Source organism: Dromiciops gliroides, chromosome 2 (assembly GCF_019393635.1).
Source record: "Dromiciops gliroides isolate mDroGli1 chromosome 2, mDroGli1.pri, whole genome shotgun sequence".
NCBI lineage: Eukaryota > Metazoa > Chordata > Mammalia > Microbiotheria > Microbiotheriidae > Dromiciops > Dromiciops gliroides.
The window spans coordinates 542,828,088-542,846,012 of NC_057862.1; the positions used below are offsets into that span (position 1 = coordinate 542,828,088).

Here is a 17,925-nt window from a genome sequence, read left to right on the forward strand (position 1 = left end):
GACTAGTGAAGGTGTCCATTACACATGAAAAAACCTCATGTAATGATCAGCACAGATGAAAAAACAGGGGACCTTGTTTAGTACAATCCCCTAAGCCTAAGGCTTTTATCTAAAGAGTCTTATGAAAACACTAATATCTCACAAGCACATTCTAATAGGTTCAACTCTTTTGTTTGGTTCTGCTTAATCAAGTCAGAGGTAATTTATTATTTTATAGTATTTTTTCACATATCCAGAGGACACTTCAGGTGGTTCAAACTTGCCTCAAGTGGCTCTCAAATCATGAGATTTCTATCTGCAAATGTATACTACAATGCACAAATCATACAACATCTTAACAGTCCTCATGTGCTAGCACCTGTTTTTAGGAAGAGAAAGAGGGAGCAGATTTTATGTCCCTTACTATTATAGAACTCTGGCTCAGACATTCATTATACTTGCTCACCAGGGATGATGATATGCCAATGTTCCCCATCACTAGGACCTAGGAATAAACAGCCCCTATACCTCCCTATGTAGTTCCTGTGGACCACATGTTGTATTAACTATTTTTAGAGAGTCACTAAGAAATCTCCTGATGTTCTTTCCCTTATACCTAGGTGAACTGAAAGAAAGAGAAAACCAGGTTTAGATGTGTTTGGAAAGTAGCAGGTCATTCTCAGGACTTACATAAAGTTTTCCTCCTGTGTCTGTCTTCTAAATTTTATATACATATACATTTACACTGTACATAACTAGCTTTAGTCTATTTACGCACAGATCTCAATTCCCTTTCTTGCCTTAGTCTTTCAGTGAGGCCTACTATGCCCCAAGGTTCACAGCTATAGCCTGAGAGGCCAGCCATTCTAAAATATCTACAAGGAACTTCTCACTAAAGACAGTTTTCAAATTAGTGCTAACCAGCCAGGGGAAGGAATGAAAAGAAGAGGAATTTTTAAAGTGGCAGGATCACATTTCTGGATAGGGTGGGGAGAAGCAGCATGTATTTGCCAGTTTCTAGGGCTACTGTGGTCACAGATTTACATTCTTTTTTTTTTTTTTTTTGTGGGGCAAATGGGGTTAAGTGACTTGCCCAGCATGACACAGCTAGTAAGTGTCAAGTGTTTGAGGTCGGATTTGAACTCAGGTCCTCCTGAATCCAGGGCCATTGCTTTATCCACTGTGCCACCTAGCTGCCCCCACAGATTTACATTCAAGAATAGAGAGCAGAAAGTTTATCCTTTTCCACAACATACAGTAGCATTAAATCTGGGTTATGTTTCAGCACTCTACACTAAAAATGTTATATGTATAGGTGTTATGACAAGTTGGTATTAAAGCCTAATCTTTCACAGTGTTCTCTTAAAGAGTAAAAAATACTAATAATTTTGTTAAACAAAAAAAACATTGAAAAACCTTGGCAATAAATTTTCTAGAGCTGACCAGAAGAAAAAACCCAAACCAGAATAAATAAGTCATTAATGCTTTTGTATAACATTTGAAAATCTTTTAATCTACCAAGTTTCTGAAATTTAAAATGTGGTGCTACATCACAATCACATAGTTTCTTCTTCCTTAAATCACATTTGCTTAACACAGAACATGGACAATTTAGCATAGTCAAGACAAAAACACATTGTGACAAAAATCACCATAAAGGCTGTAACCTTAATATTAGTCAACTCCTATTTTTTATTAAAAATAAAAAAAAGAAAGGCAAAAACCCAGTGCAATGAGAACATCAGACAAGGGCAGTGCATCTCTGGTTAAAGGTAACCATTTTTTAAAATGTAAATTATGACCTCTTCCAAATGATATTTTTCTTTTCTGACCCTCATATATTATGTTCGCTTCTAGAAAGTATGGCCAAGAAACTTAAAAAAACAAAACAACCCCCCCCCCCCCGACTTAATGTCAATATTGCACATTCTTCCAACTCTGATTTAGTGTTTACAGTTCAATAAATTTAATTCTTAAGTGGAATCCCATCAGACTACCTGGCTTATCTCTGAAAGGCAATAGTCCTACTACAATGAAATGATGACATTACTGTATAAACTGAATGTAGAATAAATTTAGCTTTGTCAGTGGGAATGATGTTAAAAAGAAGATGCAAACCCATTTTTATAAGACAAAGGCCATTGTTTGAAAAGATGTTTAAATAAAACAAGCCTTGAAAACCCATGTTTTTGCACCTGAAGCATACAGAAGTCTGATATCAAGACAAAAAAACAAAAGCCAGATCTAATCCTTGAATTAAATGGACTTTTGTCTTTGTCCACAGCTGGCCATCCATATAAAATTTAAATTAAAATGGATAAGCTTAAGCTTACATTGAAGTATGAGCAGTCTGTAGTAGGAATGGCAGGAAACATGCCACCACTTAAATGTCAACTAGAATGACTATCACCCTCCTCTTTTCCCCAAAGTGAAGCAACCTAAGAGGCCTTATGTAAGGTAAGTAAGTAATGGTTATAGATTTCATCAGTGAGGTGTTGAGAAATCTATTACATCAGATCAGTCCCACCATTTAAACATATTCCAAGCTTCAGTGTAAAGATGAACTACAGGAAAACAGGAGAAGGCTTAAAGGGAAGGAAAGAGATGGAAAAGGTTCCAACTGTAGGGCCATAAAGGGATATCTTAGGGGCTTTCCTGCATCCCATCTTCTGTTTCTAGCTCTGCCAATTGCCTTCTAAGGGTATTTACTTTTGCCTGTAATTCCTTGTTATATTCAATTATATTAATCATTTCCTCATAGGCTTCATCCAGATACTTGGAGGATCTGTTCCATCGTAGGAATACACCTATTGAAACCAAAAAGGGGAAACAATGAATTAATATTATATTTATGGAATAATAAGAATGATAATCTTCCTCCTCTACAAAGGTTTATACTTCTATAATTCCAAATTGAGGATTATCCAATTGTTTATTAAAGAGGTTCAGATAAGGTGACATAATAATTTTCCATATTACCTGCTAGTGACTGACAAAGGTTCATCAAAACACTCACATGTATCATTGGTCTAAAGGATTCTTCTACAAATACCTAGTGTTTAAATGGCTGTGGCATATACAAACTGCATGAAACTACATTAAAAAATGTTTAAAGCACAGGTGGTATTTCACTTAATGATATTATCTAAAACAATAATATTTTACATTTGAACAACTTTTTACAAACACATGTTTCATCTGATCTCCACAGTAACCCTATTAAGTAGGCATTATTAGCTCCACTATGTAAATAAACTTGAGTTGAAGAAATTGAGTGACTTGATCACATGGCTAGTGCTAGAACTAGAAACCAATGTCATCTGACTTCTAGTAGGCTGTCCACTCTACCTTTCCACCTGTGGAGAATATTTGAGCCAAGTGGATACTCTTATCAATTAAGGTATTGTAGGCTCAAATTCCATGTGGTCCAGCTTCTTTTGCTCTGCTACATAATCACAGAATATTCCTCTAAATAATCTGTGCTACTAACCACAAGAAGCCTGAATATTACAGGTACAGAGTTAACTAAGGGATACATAGAAGTACAGAACCTAATAAAACTATAGGCCCAGCTGGTAGCTTCACCATTTTCTTTTTTTTTTCCTTTTTAAAGTATTTTATTATTTTCCAGTTACATATAAAGATAGTTTTCAACATTTGTTTTCACAAGATTTTTAGTTCCAAATTTTTCTCCCACCCTCCCTCCCAAGATGGGAAAACAGTCTGATATGTTATATATGTACAATCACATTAAACATATTTCTACATTAGTCATCTTGTGAAAGAAGAATCAGAGCACAAGGGGAAAAACCTCAAAAAAGAAGGAAAAAAAACAGTCCAAAAGTAGAAACAGTATGGTTCAATCTGCATTCATAATTCACAGTTCTTTTTTCTGGATGTTGAGAACATTTTCTATCATGAGTTCTTTGAAACTGTTTTGGATTGTTGCACTGCTGAGAAGAGCCAAGTCTATCCCCATTGTTGATGACACAATGTTGCTGTTACTGTGTACAATGTTCTACTGGTTCTGCTCCTCTCAGTCAGCATCACTTCATATAAGTCTTTCCAGGTTTTTTTGAACGCCTGATCATTGTTTCTTACAACACAATAGTATTCCATTACATTTATATACCAGAATTTGTTTAGCCATTCACCTACTGATGGGCATTTCCTCAATTTCCAATTCTTTGTCACCACAAAGAGAGCTGCTATAAATATCTTTGTACATGTGGGCCCTTTCCCCTTTTCTATGGTCTCTTTAGGATACAGACCTAGCAGTGGTACCACTGGGTGAAAGAGTATGAACGGTCCCATAGCCCGTTGGGCATAGTTCCAAATTGTTCTCCAGAATGGCTGGAACAGTTCACAGCTCCACCAACAATGCATTAGTGTGGGGCAGCTAGGTGACGCAGTGGATAAAGCACCAGCCCTGGAGTCCGGAGTACCTGAGTTCAAATCCAGCCTCAGACACTTGACACTTACTAGCTGTGTGACCCTGGGCAAGTCACTCAACCCTAATTGCCTCACCAAAAAAAAAAAAAAAAAAAGCATTAGTGTTCCAATTTTTTCCACAGCTTCTCCAACATTTATTATTTTCCATTTTTTGTCATATTAGCCAATCTGATAGGTGTCAGGTGGTACCTCAGAGTTGTTTTAATTTGCATTTCTCTGATCAATAGTGATTTAGAGCTTTTTTTTTCATATGGCAATAGATAGCTTTGACGTCTTCATCAGAAAACTGCCTGTTCATATCCTTTGACCATTTCTCAACTGGGAAATGAATGACTTGCATTCTTATAAATTTTATTTAGTTCCCTATATATTTTAGAAATGAGGCCTTTATCAGAAATACTGGCTGAAAAACTATTTCCCAATTTTCCATCCCCCTTCTAATTTTGGCTGCATTGCTTCTGTTCATACAAAAACCCTTTTAATTTAATGTAATCAAAGTCTTCCATCTTGCATTTCATAATATTCTCTATCTCTTCTTTGGACATAAATCGTTTTCCTCTCCATAGATCTAAGAGGTAAACTATTCCTTTCTCTCCTAATTTATCTATGGTATCACACTTTATGTCTAAATCTTGAACCCATTTTGATTTTGGTTTTGTATAAGGTGTAAGATGTTGGTCTATGCCTAGTTTCCGCCATACTATTGTGGTAAAAATTAGAGAACTTCCAGTTTTCCCGCAGTTTTTGTCAAATACTGAGTTCCTATTCCAGAAGCTAGAGTCTTTGGGTTTATCAAACAGTAGATTACTATAGTAATTTACTACTGTGTCTCCTGTGCCTAACCTATTCTACTGATCCACCACTCCATTTCTTAGCCAGTACCAAATAGTTTTGATGATTGCTGTTTTATATTATAGCTTCAAATTTGGTATGGCTAGCCCATCTTCCTGTGCATTTTTTTGTTAGTTCCCTTGATATTCTTGACCTTTTGTTTTTCCAGATGAATTTTGTTATTATTTTTTCTAGCTCTATAAAATAATTTTTAGGTAGTCTGATTGGTATGGCACTGAAGAAGTAAATTAATTTAGGTAGAATTGTCATTTTTATTATATTAGCTCAGCCTATCCATGGGCAACTGATACTTTTCCAATTACATAGATCTGATTTTATGTGTGTGAAAACTGTTTTGTAATTGTATAGAGTTCCTGGGTTTGTCTTGGCAAGTAGACTCCCAAGTATTTTATATTGTCTACAGTTACTTTAAATGGAATTTCTCTTTTTATCTCTTGCTGCTGAGCTTTGTTGGTCATGTATAGAAATGCCATTGATTTGTCTGGGTTTATTTTATATCCTCCAACTTTACTAAAATTGTTAATTGTTTCAAGCAGTTTTTTAGTTGATTCTTTAGGATTCTCTAAGTATACCATCGTATCATCTACAGAATGAAAGTTTTGTTTCCTCCTTGCCTATTCTAATTCCCTTAATTCTATTTTCTTCTCTTATTGCTATAGCTAACATTTCTAGTACAATATTAAATAATAGAGGTGATAATGGACATCCCTGTTTCACCCCTGATCTTATTGGGAAGGCCTCTAACTTATCACCATTACATATGTTTGCTGATGGTTTTAGGTAGATAGTGCTTATTATTTTAAGGAAAGCTCCACCGATTCCTATGCTCTCTAGTGTTTTTAATAGGAATGAGTGTTGTATTTTGTCAAAAGCTTTCTCTGCATCTACTGAGATAATTATATGGTTTTGTTATTGATGTGGTTGATTATATTAATAGTTTTTCTAATGCTGAACCAGCCTTGTATTCCTGTTATAAATCCCACCTGATCATAGAGTATCATCCTGGTGATCACTTGCTGTGATCTCCTTACTAATATTTTATTTAAGATTTTTGCATCAATATTCATTGGGGAAATTGGTCTGTAATTTTCTTCCTCTGTTTTGGTATCAACACTATATTTGTGTCATAACAGGAATTTGGTAGAACTTTTTCATCTATTTTTGCAAACAGTTTGTATAGTATTGGAATTAATTGTTCTTTAAATGTTTGGTAGAATTCACTTGTAAACCCATCTGGCCCTGGAGATTTTTTCTTAGGGAGTTCATTGATGGCTTGTTCAATTTTTTTTTTCTAAAATGGGCCTATTTAAGAATTTTATTTCCTCTTCAGTTAACCTGGGCAATTTGTATTTTTTGTAAATATTCATCCATTTAATTTAGATTGTCAAATTTATTAGCATACAGTTGGGCAAAATAGCTCCTAATTATTGCTTTAATTTCCACTTCATTAGTGGTGAATTCACCCTTCTCATTTTTGATACTGCTAATTTGGTTTTCTTCTTTCTTTCTTTTTTTTTTTGGTGAGGCAATTGAGGTTAAGTTACTTTCCCAGGATCACAAAGCTAGTGTTAAGTGTCTGAGGCTGGATTTGAACTCAGGTCCTTCTGAAATCCAGGGCCACTGTGCCACCTAGCTGCCCCTCTTCTTTCTTTTTTCTTTTTTAATCAAATGACCCAAAGATTTATCTATTTTATTGTTTTTTTCATAAAACCAGCTCTTGGTTTTATTGTTTTCAATTTTATTAATTTCTCCTTTGATTTTCAGGATTTCTAATTTAGTATTTAATTGGGGATTTTTAATTTGTTCTTTTTCTAGCTTTTTTAGTTGCATGCCCAATTCACTGATCTCCTCTTTCTCTTTTTTATTGATATTATTTGGAGATATAAAATTTCCCCTAAGCACTGCTTTGGACACCTCTCATAAGTTTTGGTATGTTGTCTCATTATTGTCATTCTCTTAGATGAACTTATTGATTGTTTCTATGATTTGTTGTTCGATCCACTCATTCTTTATGGAGGATTTTTTGGGGGGCGGGGCAATGGGGGTTAAGTGACTTGCCCAGGGTCACACAGCTAGTAAGTGTCAAGTGGCTGAGGCCGGATTTGAATTCAGGTACTCCTGAATCCAGGGCCGGTGCTTTATGTTTGATTTGATTATTGACAAAGTTATTTTAAAGTTGTGTTAAGCTCAATTTTGTAGGAAATTTTCCTGGCTGATTACCAGCATCCACACATCAACCCCTGAAAAGACTTCCATTCCACGACTACACCTAGAGGACATCTGAGAAAAGACTTTCAGAGACTTTAAATGAACAGTTTTGATTTGTTGTTTTTTTTTCCTCTTTTCTCTTTCTGTTATAATATACACCATCTGTAACATGTATTCTCTGCAGAGGCCCTCCCTTTGCAAGACCAATGTCAAAGCGTCGGTTCATGAGGACAAAAAATCGCCCCTCTGGACAAAACTTTCCTCTCTCCCTTTTCTATATTGTTAGTATAGGTTATTATATTCTGTTATTTTTGACTGTTTCATCAAGGAAACGTACCGTTTTATGAGGAAACAAAGCGGGGAACTGTAACGATTGGAATGACGCCACCTGCTGGAGACTTACTGTAGAAGAGTTCCACCCACATGGCAAGACCAGGAGTCTTTTCTTTGGCATCAGGAAGTGACGTTGGGTAGTGGGAGGAAGAAGGAAGGGACTAGCACTCTGTCTCAGGCTCTTTCCTTTGGACTCTGGTGGAAAGCGGAGCTAGAAATGTGCTCTCCCTTTAATAGATAAGAATCTAGGCCTTTCTCTCTCTTTACCAAATTCTTATTCTCCTTAATAAATGCTTAAAAGTCTAACTCTTGCTAAAGCTTATAATTTATTGGCGACCACTCATTAGATATTTTAGACAGACTAGCTAGAATTTTAGCCCTTCAACAGGGGGCGGGGCAATGGGGGTTAAGTGACTTGCCCAGGGTCACACAGCTAGTAAGTGTCAAGTGGCTGAGGCCGGATTTGAATTCAGGTACTCCTGAATCCAGGGCCGGTGCTTTATCCACTGCGCCACCTATCTGCCCCAGACCCACTCATTCTTTAGGATAAGATTGTTTAGTTTCCAATTAATGTTCATTCTACCTTTCCATGGTTCTTTATTACATGTAGTTTTTATTGCATCATCATCTGAAAAAGATGCATTTACTATTTCTGCCTTTCTACATTTGACTATGAGGTTTTTGTGCCCTAATACGTGGTCAATTTTTGAGTATGTGCCATATACAGCTGAGAAAAAGGCATATTTCCTTCTATCCCCATTTAGTTTTCTCCAGATATCATATCTAACTTTTCTAATATTCTATTCACATCTTTAACTTCTTTCTTATTTATTTTGTGATTAGATTTATCTAATTCTGAGAGGAGAAGATTCAGATCCCCCACTAGTATAGTTTTGCTGTCTATTTCCTCTTGTAACTCATTTAACTTCTCCTCTAAGAATCTGGATGCTATACTACTTGGTGAATACATGTTTAGTATTGATATTACTTCATTATTCATCATACCTTTTAGCTAGATGGAGTTTCCTTCCTTATCTCTTTTAATTAGATCTATTTTTGCTTTTGCTTTGTCTGAAATAAGAATTGCTACCTCTGCTTTTTTTACTTCAGCTGAAGCATAATATATTCTGCTCCAACCTTTTACCTTTACTCTATGTAGACCTCTCTGCTTCAAATGTGTTTCTTGTAAACAACATATTGTAGGATTCTGATTTTCAATCCAATCTGCTATTCCCTTCTGTTTTATGGGAGAGTCCATCCCATTCACATTCACAATTAAGATTATTAACTGTTTATTTCCCTCTATCCTCTTTTCCCCTTTGTTTGTACTCTTTTTTCCCCTTCTTTCACCCTATTCCTTTTTTTTACCCTATTCCTCTTGACCCGTGTTTTGCTTCTGAGCACTGCCTCCCTCAATCTGTCCTCCGTTTTATCAGCTGTCCTTCCTTTTCTTGCCCCTCCCCCCCCACCTTCTGCCCTCCCTTCTATCAATACCACCCTTTTCCCCTTCCCCTTTTGTTTCCTTAAAGAGCAAGCTAAGTTCCTTTATACAAATGGGAGTGAACCAAATCTGATAAGAGTAAGGTTGAACTTTCTATTGTAATGGGTTCTTTTTGTACCTCTTCATATGATGTAATTAACCCCATTCCACCTCTCCCAAATCTTTTATTCTGTCCCTTAAGTTTCTTTATATCATCACATCAAAGTCAATTTAATAACAATACCTTAACAGGGATAAAGATCCCAAGAGTTAAAAGTATTATCCTCTCTCATAGGGATATAAGCAGTTTAAACTCATTGAACAAACTGCCCCCCCATTTACCTCTTTATATTTCTGAGTCTTGTATTTGGAGATCAAACTATCTGTTCAGTTCTGGTCTTTTTCTCAAGAAACCTTGGAAGTACCTTATTTCATTGAATGTCCATCTTTTCCCTTGAAAGAGAATGCTCAGTTTTGCTGGGTAGTTGATTATGGGTTGTAATCCAAGCTCCACTGCCTTCCTGAATATAATATTCCAAGCCCTGTGATCCTTTAATGTTGAAGCTGCCAGGTCCTGTGCAATCCTGACTGTGGCTCCATGACATTTAAATGGTTTCTTTCTGGCTGCTTGGAGTATTTTCTCCTTCACCTGATTATTCTTGAGTTTGTCTACAATATTCTTTGAAGTTTTCCTTTTGGGGTCTCTTTCAGGAGGTGATCAATGGATCCTTTCAATGACAATTTTATCCTCTTATTCTACAATTTCAGGGAAGTTCTCCTTGATAATTTCCTATAATATGATGTTTAGACTCTTTTCTAGATCATGACTTTCAGGTAGTCCAATAATTCTCAGCTTATCTCTCCTGGATCTATTTTCCAGGTCAGTTGTTTTTCCAATGAGGTATTTCACATTTTCTTCTATTTTTTCAGTCTTTTGATTCTGCTTGACAGATTCTTGGTACTTCATGGAGTTATTAGCTTCCATCTTCCCAATTTAAATTTTTTAAGTCATTATTTTCCTCAGTAAGCTTTTGCACCTCTTTTTCCATCTGACCAATTATATATTTTTTTAAGGAATTGTTCTCCTCAGTCAATTTTTGTGCTTCTTTTTCCAGCGTAACTCATTTTTCTCATTTCTATTTTTTCTTCTACCTCTCTCATTTGGTTTTTAAAAGCCTTTTTGAGTTCTTAAAAGAAGGCTTTTTGGTCTTAAGACAAGATCATCTTCCCACTTGAGTCTTCACTTGTAGACATTTTGACTAATTCATCTGAGTTTGAGTTTTGGTCTTCCCTTTCACCATAGAAGCTGTCAATGGTAAGGTTCCTTTTTTGTTTCTTGCTCATGTTGTAGCCTATTTGTAAACTTATAAAGTTGAAGTCTGCTCCTAGGGCACAGGGGTCACTGTTGCAAGCTTCTTACTGCTTTCAGGTGCACCATGCTCAGCTGTGTTGAGTTGCAGCAGTATGGAGCTGTCCACTGAGCCAACCTGTGCTGAGCTGTGCTGTGCAGTGCTGAGCTGCCCCTTTCACCCAGGTGAGACAGACCTTTCCTGAAGTCTTCTAAATTATCTCAAGTAGGAGGATTTTGTCTCTCTGTCTTTGTGTAGGTTCTGTAGTTCCAGAATCTGTTTAGAGGATGGATTTAATGTTGTTTTTGAGGGAAACACAGGAAAGCTCAGCAACTTCCTGGCTTCTCTCTACTATCTTGGCTCCACCCCTCGTTTTACATTTTCAAATAAAAAAATGCCACATAACAAAAAAGAGAGATAGCACATTTGACTAGAAATAAAATAGATTTGAAAAGGAAGAACAATTTACCTTCCCATAACTGAAGACTCTGTGGAGCAACTGAAGGCCAGATGACAAGGCTATTGGCTTCAAAAAGAGGATTAATGAATTTGCTCAGTTCACTGGGTCTGTTAACCCAGGACCACAGAGACATGGTTTTCTGCTGTAATTTCAATTTACACCTGAAAAAGGAAGGAAATTATTGCTGACCAAATGAAAGTAATTAGCCACTGTTAAATACTTTTATTTAAGGAGCCTTTTAAGGAATCTTTTATGTAATGTTGGGACAGCATCCCCTCTGTGCAGGCTAAGACATATAAACTGATATATTAAACTTTCAAAGAAATTCCTGTAGAATGTTACTACCTAGTAAATTAAACGAATTCAGTTTGAATTAACACAGAGATACTGTTTGTATAGGCAATCTATTTTGAAAGGAAGACTGAAATCACATGCTGGGTTAAGTTATGTTGAGGATTCCACTTAAATCCATTCAAAGAAATTTATTCCCTTTTTTCTTCACTAGACTTAGGGCAGTATAAAATTTTTAAATTGTTGAGTGACAAAAAACTTCCGATATTTCCTGTTGCTAAGAATCTTGAAACTTAAGAACAAGGCAGTACATATTATATGAAAATAGTCAAATTTCACTTTTTTAATTGTAATACAGTAAGATCCTTAATTACCCCAAAAAAGTTCAATTATGTTTACTATGCCATATTTATGAACAAGGTAAAATAGCCTATTATTATTTTGGGAAGGTTTTTAAAAACACAAAAGGTTTTTGGTTATTTCTAAAAATAACCATTAAAACAAGTTGCCATAATACTTTTATATTCTCTGCTAATTCTGGTTAGCCTGAGATTCAACTCTAAAATGGGCCTTTACCCCTTAAAGTCCCTGCATTATAAACATTGTGGAGGATAACTAAACACTGTACTTGAGCTAAACAAGTAGTAGTTTTGAATTATGAGAAAATTATGTGGTCATGAACCATTTAAATTCTCACATGCTTAGGTCTCTCCATTCTATTTTTTAAGTGGTATGACAAAGACAGCTTATATAATAGCAGAGACCAAAACAAATCAGAGTCTAAGACTTTAAGAAATACAGAGAAAGGCCTTCCCATTCTCAGATTTTTCAATTATTGTTTTAAATATTTACCACACTAACTTGTATACTGTCCCCTTGAACAATGAGTAGTATGTCTGCACTCTTGTATTTTTACATTGGTAGGACAAAGGTTATAACCACCAATACTGTTTGTGGCTCCCTCCATCAGAATATAGTAGACCACTATTTAGGTAGTCAAAATAGGAAGAGAGAGAGCTAAGCAACCAGTTGTCTAGTTTTGGCTTTGCCATGAACTAGCTGTAACCTTGAACAAATCACAATCTCTCTGGGCTTCACAAATTTCTTCCTCTGTAAAATTAATGAGTCTAATTAGATGATCTCTAAGGTCTTCCAGGTCTAATATTCTATGATTTCTAATTAAGGTGTGGCAGAAGTGGCAGCAGAGAGGAAAAACTGAGAAGGGGGGGAAGAAAATAACAGAGTAGGTCAAATACTAGACAGGAAAGAGCCCTGCCCCTAAAGGCAAGGTTAAGGCAGCCAATTAGCTGTATCTCCAAAGGGTCTCAGGCTGCATTTTTTAAGAGATATGCAGGGTCCAAGGCTCAACTTCCAATTCTCTGCCATGCAGGGTCATGGAAATTCCAAGTGATCTTGAGAGCTTGCGCCCATGCATGCGTGTATACACACACACACACACACACACACACACACACACAGGTAAAAGTTGCCATTCTTGTAGTCTTTCAGCTTTGTCTATAATATGATGAATGGGAAACTGAAATCTAACAGAAATATTGAGTAGCCAGGGTCACAACGGGCAAAATGAAATAGCCCATAAGGTCTACTTAGAATGAAGCATGATAGACAATACACTGCTGTCAACAATTTATCCCCTCCACCTCCTGGAATTAGCCTGACATGTTTTTGAAAACATGCTATTATTTAGTCCAAAATGGGAGATTGTTGACTACACAATAGAATTTCAGGGGTTTCCTTGGAGTCATTTGACAAGATTTCCCCACTTTACAATTCCTCTCTATCCAATCTATCTACTCCCTGGGAGCTAGCCTTTGTTCTTTTGTTGTTGTTCAGTCATTTCAGTCACACCCTACTCTTGGTGACCCCCATTTGGGGTTTTCTTGGAAAAGATACTGGAGTAGTTTGCCATTTCCTTCATTTTATAGATAAGGAAACTGAGGAAAATAGGGTTAAGTGACTTTCCCAGGGTCACACAGCTAGTAAGAGCCTGAGTTTGGATTTAATTCAGTTGGATGAAACTTCCTGATTTCAGGCCCCGCGCTCTTGTTAGAGAAAGGCCTAATTTTAAAAATTCAGCTTCCTGGTTAAATTTTGGGGTTTTTGCTCTTAAGCCTTCATTTCTCCTTGTCCATAGAGATCTCTCAATCTGCTGGGGTGTCCACTTTTGCCATCCCTTACCCTGCCTCTATCACTACCTACTTCTACTCCCTGCCCATACATTTTATACTTACTGTCCTCTGGAAAAAGGTGTTTGCTCTAAAAATCATGAGTCTAAGGAGAGTAACTCCATCCCAGTCATCCATCCGTACTTCTGGGAAAAACAAACTCAACAGCTGAACGAAAAGACTCACCCCCCCATCCTCCAACATTTATTGTTTAAATGATCAAATATAAGGAAAACATTTTCACCAAACATGGACTTTTATACATACAGATATACAGATTTTTTGATTGGTAGACTTTGCTGCATTCATATCAGCAAAGCCATGTTAACATAGTGATGTCATTTAGTCAACAATCATTTGTTAAGTGCCCCCTATGTGCCAGAAACTATGCTAGGCACTGGCAATAAAGGCAAAAACAAAAGTCTCTGCCCTCAATATGCTGACATTTTATTATTCTGTTCACTTTAAAGGAAGAAATAGAGGCTCAAGAGGGGTGAAAGATTAGTGACTGAAATAAGAGCCCACAGCTGGGCTCTCTCACAAAAACATGGAATATCAGAGTTGGAAAGGGACCATAGAGATAATCCTTCATCTTAGAGTAGAAAATGGGCCCAGGGAAGGGCAAGGGCTTGCTTCAAGGTGCAGTGTAGTTAGCACTAAAATGACTAAGAATTTTTACCATTCCCTTGATGTGAGATCCCAAGCAAATTATTTTACCTACCCAGGCTTCAGTTTCCCTTTTAAAATAAGTGAACCAAGGGAGCAGCTAGGTGGCACAGTGGATAAAGCACCGGCTCTGGATTCAGGAGGTCAAATCTGACCTCAGACACTTGACACTAGCTGTGTGATCCTGGACAAGTCACTTAACCCTCATTACCCAGCAAAAAAAACCAAAAACCAAAAACAACATAAAATAAGTGAATTGGATTAAATGATCTTACAGTTGTATCTGTCACTAAAAGTCTTTATTCCTAACATAAGCTGTTGGTAGGACATTGTAAACAGTTTTATTATAAAGAATTAGGTGTTATTGATATTAAGACAGGACTTTGATATTAGGTGTTATTGATATTAAGACAGGACATGATATTAAGACAGGACTTTGGCTACAATAACAGTTCCAACAGAAATCCCTTACTACTATGAATGAGGGCAACTATTTCTAGAAAATCAACTTTAAATGGAAAATGAGTAACTAGCCCTATTAATTTAAAAAACTGTGCTTAACACAGCACCCAGCACATAGTGGACACTTAATACATGCTTGTTCCCTTTCCTTACTCTATGACCTGAGGAAAGTTTTACAGAATATTAGTTTTGAGTCATTAATGCAAAAGGACATTGGTAGCTCCATTCCCCCACAAACATAAAAGTTTGAACTAGTTCTTCAATATGCCTAAAAACAAACTAGTCTTGTCCTACTACCACAATACCATTAAGAGAAACCTGGGAATAAAACACCTGTACCAACCACTGACATGGAATATGAACATGTTCAAACACTAAGGAGCCATTCTTGCTAAATCAAACACATAAAGAACTTGAAGATTCAGTAGCAATTTCTTAAATCAAGTTATCTATAGAGACCTGAGAGACCTTTCTGCAGAACTCATCAAATGGCTCTAAGGTAACTGGATTAAGAGAGCTGGACCTAAGAAAGGAAAATTGTAACTAAGGTATTTGTCAATATAGTTCTCAATGAAAAATAAATATGCACTATCATCTGTTTATAGCTAACAAATTGTTGAAAAGTTTTTTCTTTTAAAAGACAAAATTAGGCAATTTGAGGGTCATACTTTATTAAGGTTAATTTGGAGTAGTGGAAACAGAGACACTGGATTCAGAAGACCCGAGGTTCAAGGCTTGGCTTGGACAATTATTAGTTATATGACCTTGGACAAACTCTCCTGGCTTCAATTCCTTCATCTACAAAATGGAAGTACTACTTGCATCATCTATATCACAGTGCTATTATGAGAAAAGTACTTCGCAAGCCATAAAATGCTATATAAGTGCTAGTATAATGATGAGAAATTTCTCAATATTTGTAAAGATCATTCCATGGTGCATCTTCTAAATAAACCTAAGGACTTAGTGATGATTAGGCTTGTGAAATGGGAAAGCTATGGTGGTATCCAATATGTTAATAGACTTGCTCTGCTTGGCCCAAGTAGCCAGGAAAAAAAAAGCACTGGTTTGAAATTGTGAAGTAGATTTTGCCTTGATGTAGGGAGAAATTTCTCAATAACCAGAGGAATCTAAAAGTGGAAAGGCTCACTGGAAGAAATCCCTTTCAATTCTGAGGGTTTATGTGAGACCAATTTTTTTTGGGGGGGGGCAGGGCAATGAGGGTTAAGTGACTTGCCCAGGGTCACACAGCTAGTTAAGTGTCAAGTGTCTTGAGGCTGGGTTTGAACTCAGGTACTCCTGAATCCAAGGCCGATGCTTTATCCACTACACCACCTAGCTGCCCCCTTGTGAGGCCAATTTTTTAAAATGGCATTGCTGGAGAACCCAAGAATCCAAACCCACCCATGGAATTCCACTCAGTGTGTCTGCAATTTAAAGGAATGATCTTGAGAATATACACTCCTACAGAACATGTTATTTTTGTGTTCTGGGTTGTAGCACGTTTTATAATGTAAATGATTGTATGTAAGATAATTACTTGTCTTCACTGATACCTTAAAAGAAAGAAGGAGACAGAGCTTAGTCTTATATCTCAGGCACTACAAAGCATGTAAGACACGCTGCTGCTATGAGCAACAGAGATATGTGCTTACCTTTCACTTTCATTGTTGCCCAAGAATGTCCCAAACTGTGAGGCATAAGCGTGCTCAAACAGCAAGATGAGGAAGTGTTCGTTAAATTCAAAGGAGCAAGGGAACTGGCGCAAGATTTGCCACACGCAGTCTAAGAAAAGAAAAAACACAGGTGCTTCCCACTTCTGCTTACTGTTGGAGTATGCCGACTGGGCACAGCGCTGCTGGAAGGGATGGCCTGCCTAGAGGTAAAGAGTAATGCAAAGTCCCACAGTGAGAACATTAGAGTACAATTGTTACTCTCATGCCTGTCAATGACACAAAGAGCATCCTCCCTGAAAGAAAGGTCCCTTCCAGAAAGGTTCTTTAAATGAGAAAGTCTCTTCAGCAGAGACTACACTGCTGACAGAAAGCCTCTATCTGTTGTACAGGTAAAAACAATTCTTCTTGACAGAGGGTTGGGGGCACCAGATGTTTCTTTCCAGATGCCAAAGATGATGATCCTTCAAACACCTCTGGCCACCCAAAATCAAGTAAGTGTTGTTGGGAGAGGCTGTCATCCACAATAAATTCAATGGAAAAGCTGCACATCCCATTGCAATAAGCTGCCACCAAGTAAGTCTGAAGTACTTTTTATGTGAACATATGTAAAACACTAGGCTTGGGGTTTATGACCCAAAGGCAAGTGACTGCAGAAGGCCTTGTTCACAGGCTACCATTATGCCTCAAATTCCCAGAATTATAAAACTCAAGAAATAAGAGGTGAAAAGACTATTATCCTATAGGTGAAAGAAAAAAAACGACTGTCCTCTCTCTTTTCTCATTTCTTCCAGTGGAGGATCAGTTATAAGCTCTGCTTTTCCTTAGACACTCAAAGTTTCAAGTCATTTCTGATAACCAAATGTGTCACCATGGTTAAGGAATAAATCCAAGTTCATGGAAAGATGTGGCCGGATTATTTTAGTTTGGTTTCAAAGTGGGACAACATAATCAAGTAGCAAAATTGTCAAAGTAGTTTTCCAATTCCTCCAAAGCAGCATGTCTGCTTCTGTAACGATTGGAATGACGCCACCTGCTGGATACTTACTGTAGAAGAGTTCTGCCCATGAAGGGAAGGTCTTTGAGGGCAAGACCAGGAGTCAGGAAGTGACGCGGGCTAGTGGGAGGAGGAAGGAAGAGACTGGCGCTCAGTCTCGCTCTCTTTCCTCTGGACTCTGGCGGAGAAGGGAGCTAGAAATGTGCTCTCCCTTTAATAGATAGGAATCTAGGCCTTTTTCTCTCTCTTTACCAAATTCTTATTCTCCTTAATAAATGCTTAAAAGTCTAACTCTTGCTAAAGCTTATAATTTATTGGCGACCACTCATTAGATATTTTAGACAGTTTAGCTAGAATTTTAGCCTTAACAGATGGCGACCACGAAGGGATAAGCTAACCCTCAGTCTTCTTCTGATCTTCTGGTTGGGTAAGAAATTTCCCCTCCCTCTCCCTTTAACTGCTAAGTACTGGTTTACTGGCTGTGTTTTCCTTTAAATTTTTTCGAATGGACCTTTTAAACTCCCTAATTATCCTATT

General features: G+C 37.0%; 1 protein-coding gene across 1 annotated transcript in view; it reads right to left on the minus strand.

Annotated features, from left to right (window-relative positions):
• Positions 1-1,676: 1,676 nt before the first annotated feature.
• MTMR9 (myotubularin related protein 9) overlaps positions 1,677-17,925 on the minus strand; it is a 56,993-nt gene continuing 40,744 nt past the window's right edge. The window contains exons 8-10 of the mRNA XM_043982621.1: positions 16,374-16,594; positions 11,123-11,274; positions 1,677-2,786 (exon numbers count right to left, since the gene is read on the minus strand). Coding sequence (XP_043838556.1) covers positions 2,623-2,786; positions 11,123-11,274; positions 16,374-16,594 — 537 coding nt within the window. The 3' untranslated portion in view covers positions 1,677-2,622. The remainder of the gene's footprint in view (positions 2,787-11,122; positions 11,275-16,373; positions 16,595-17,925) is intronic.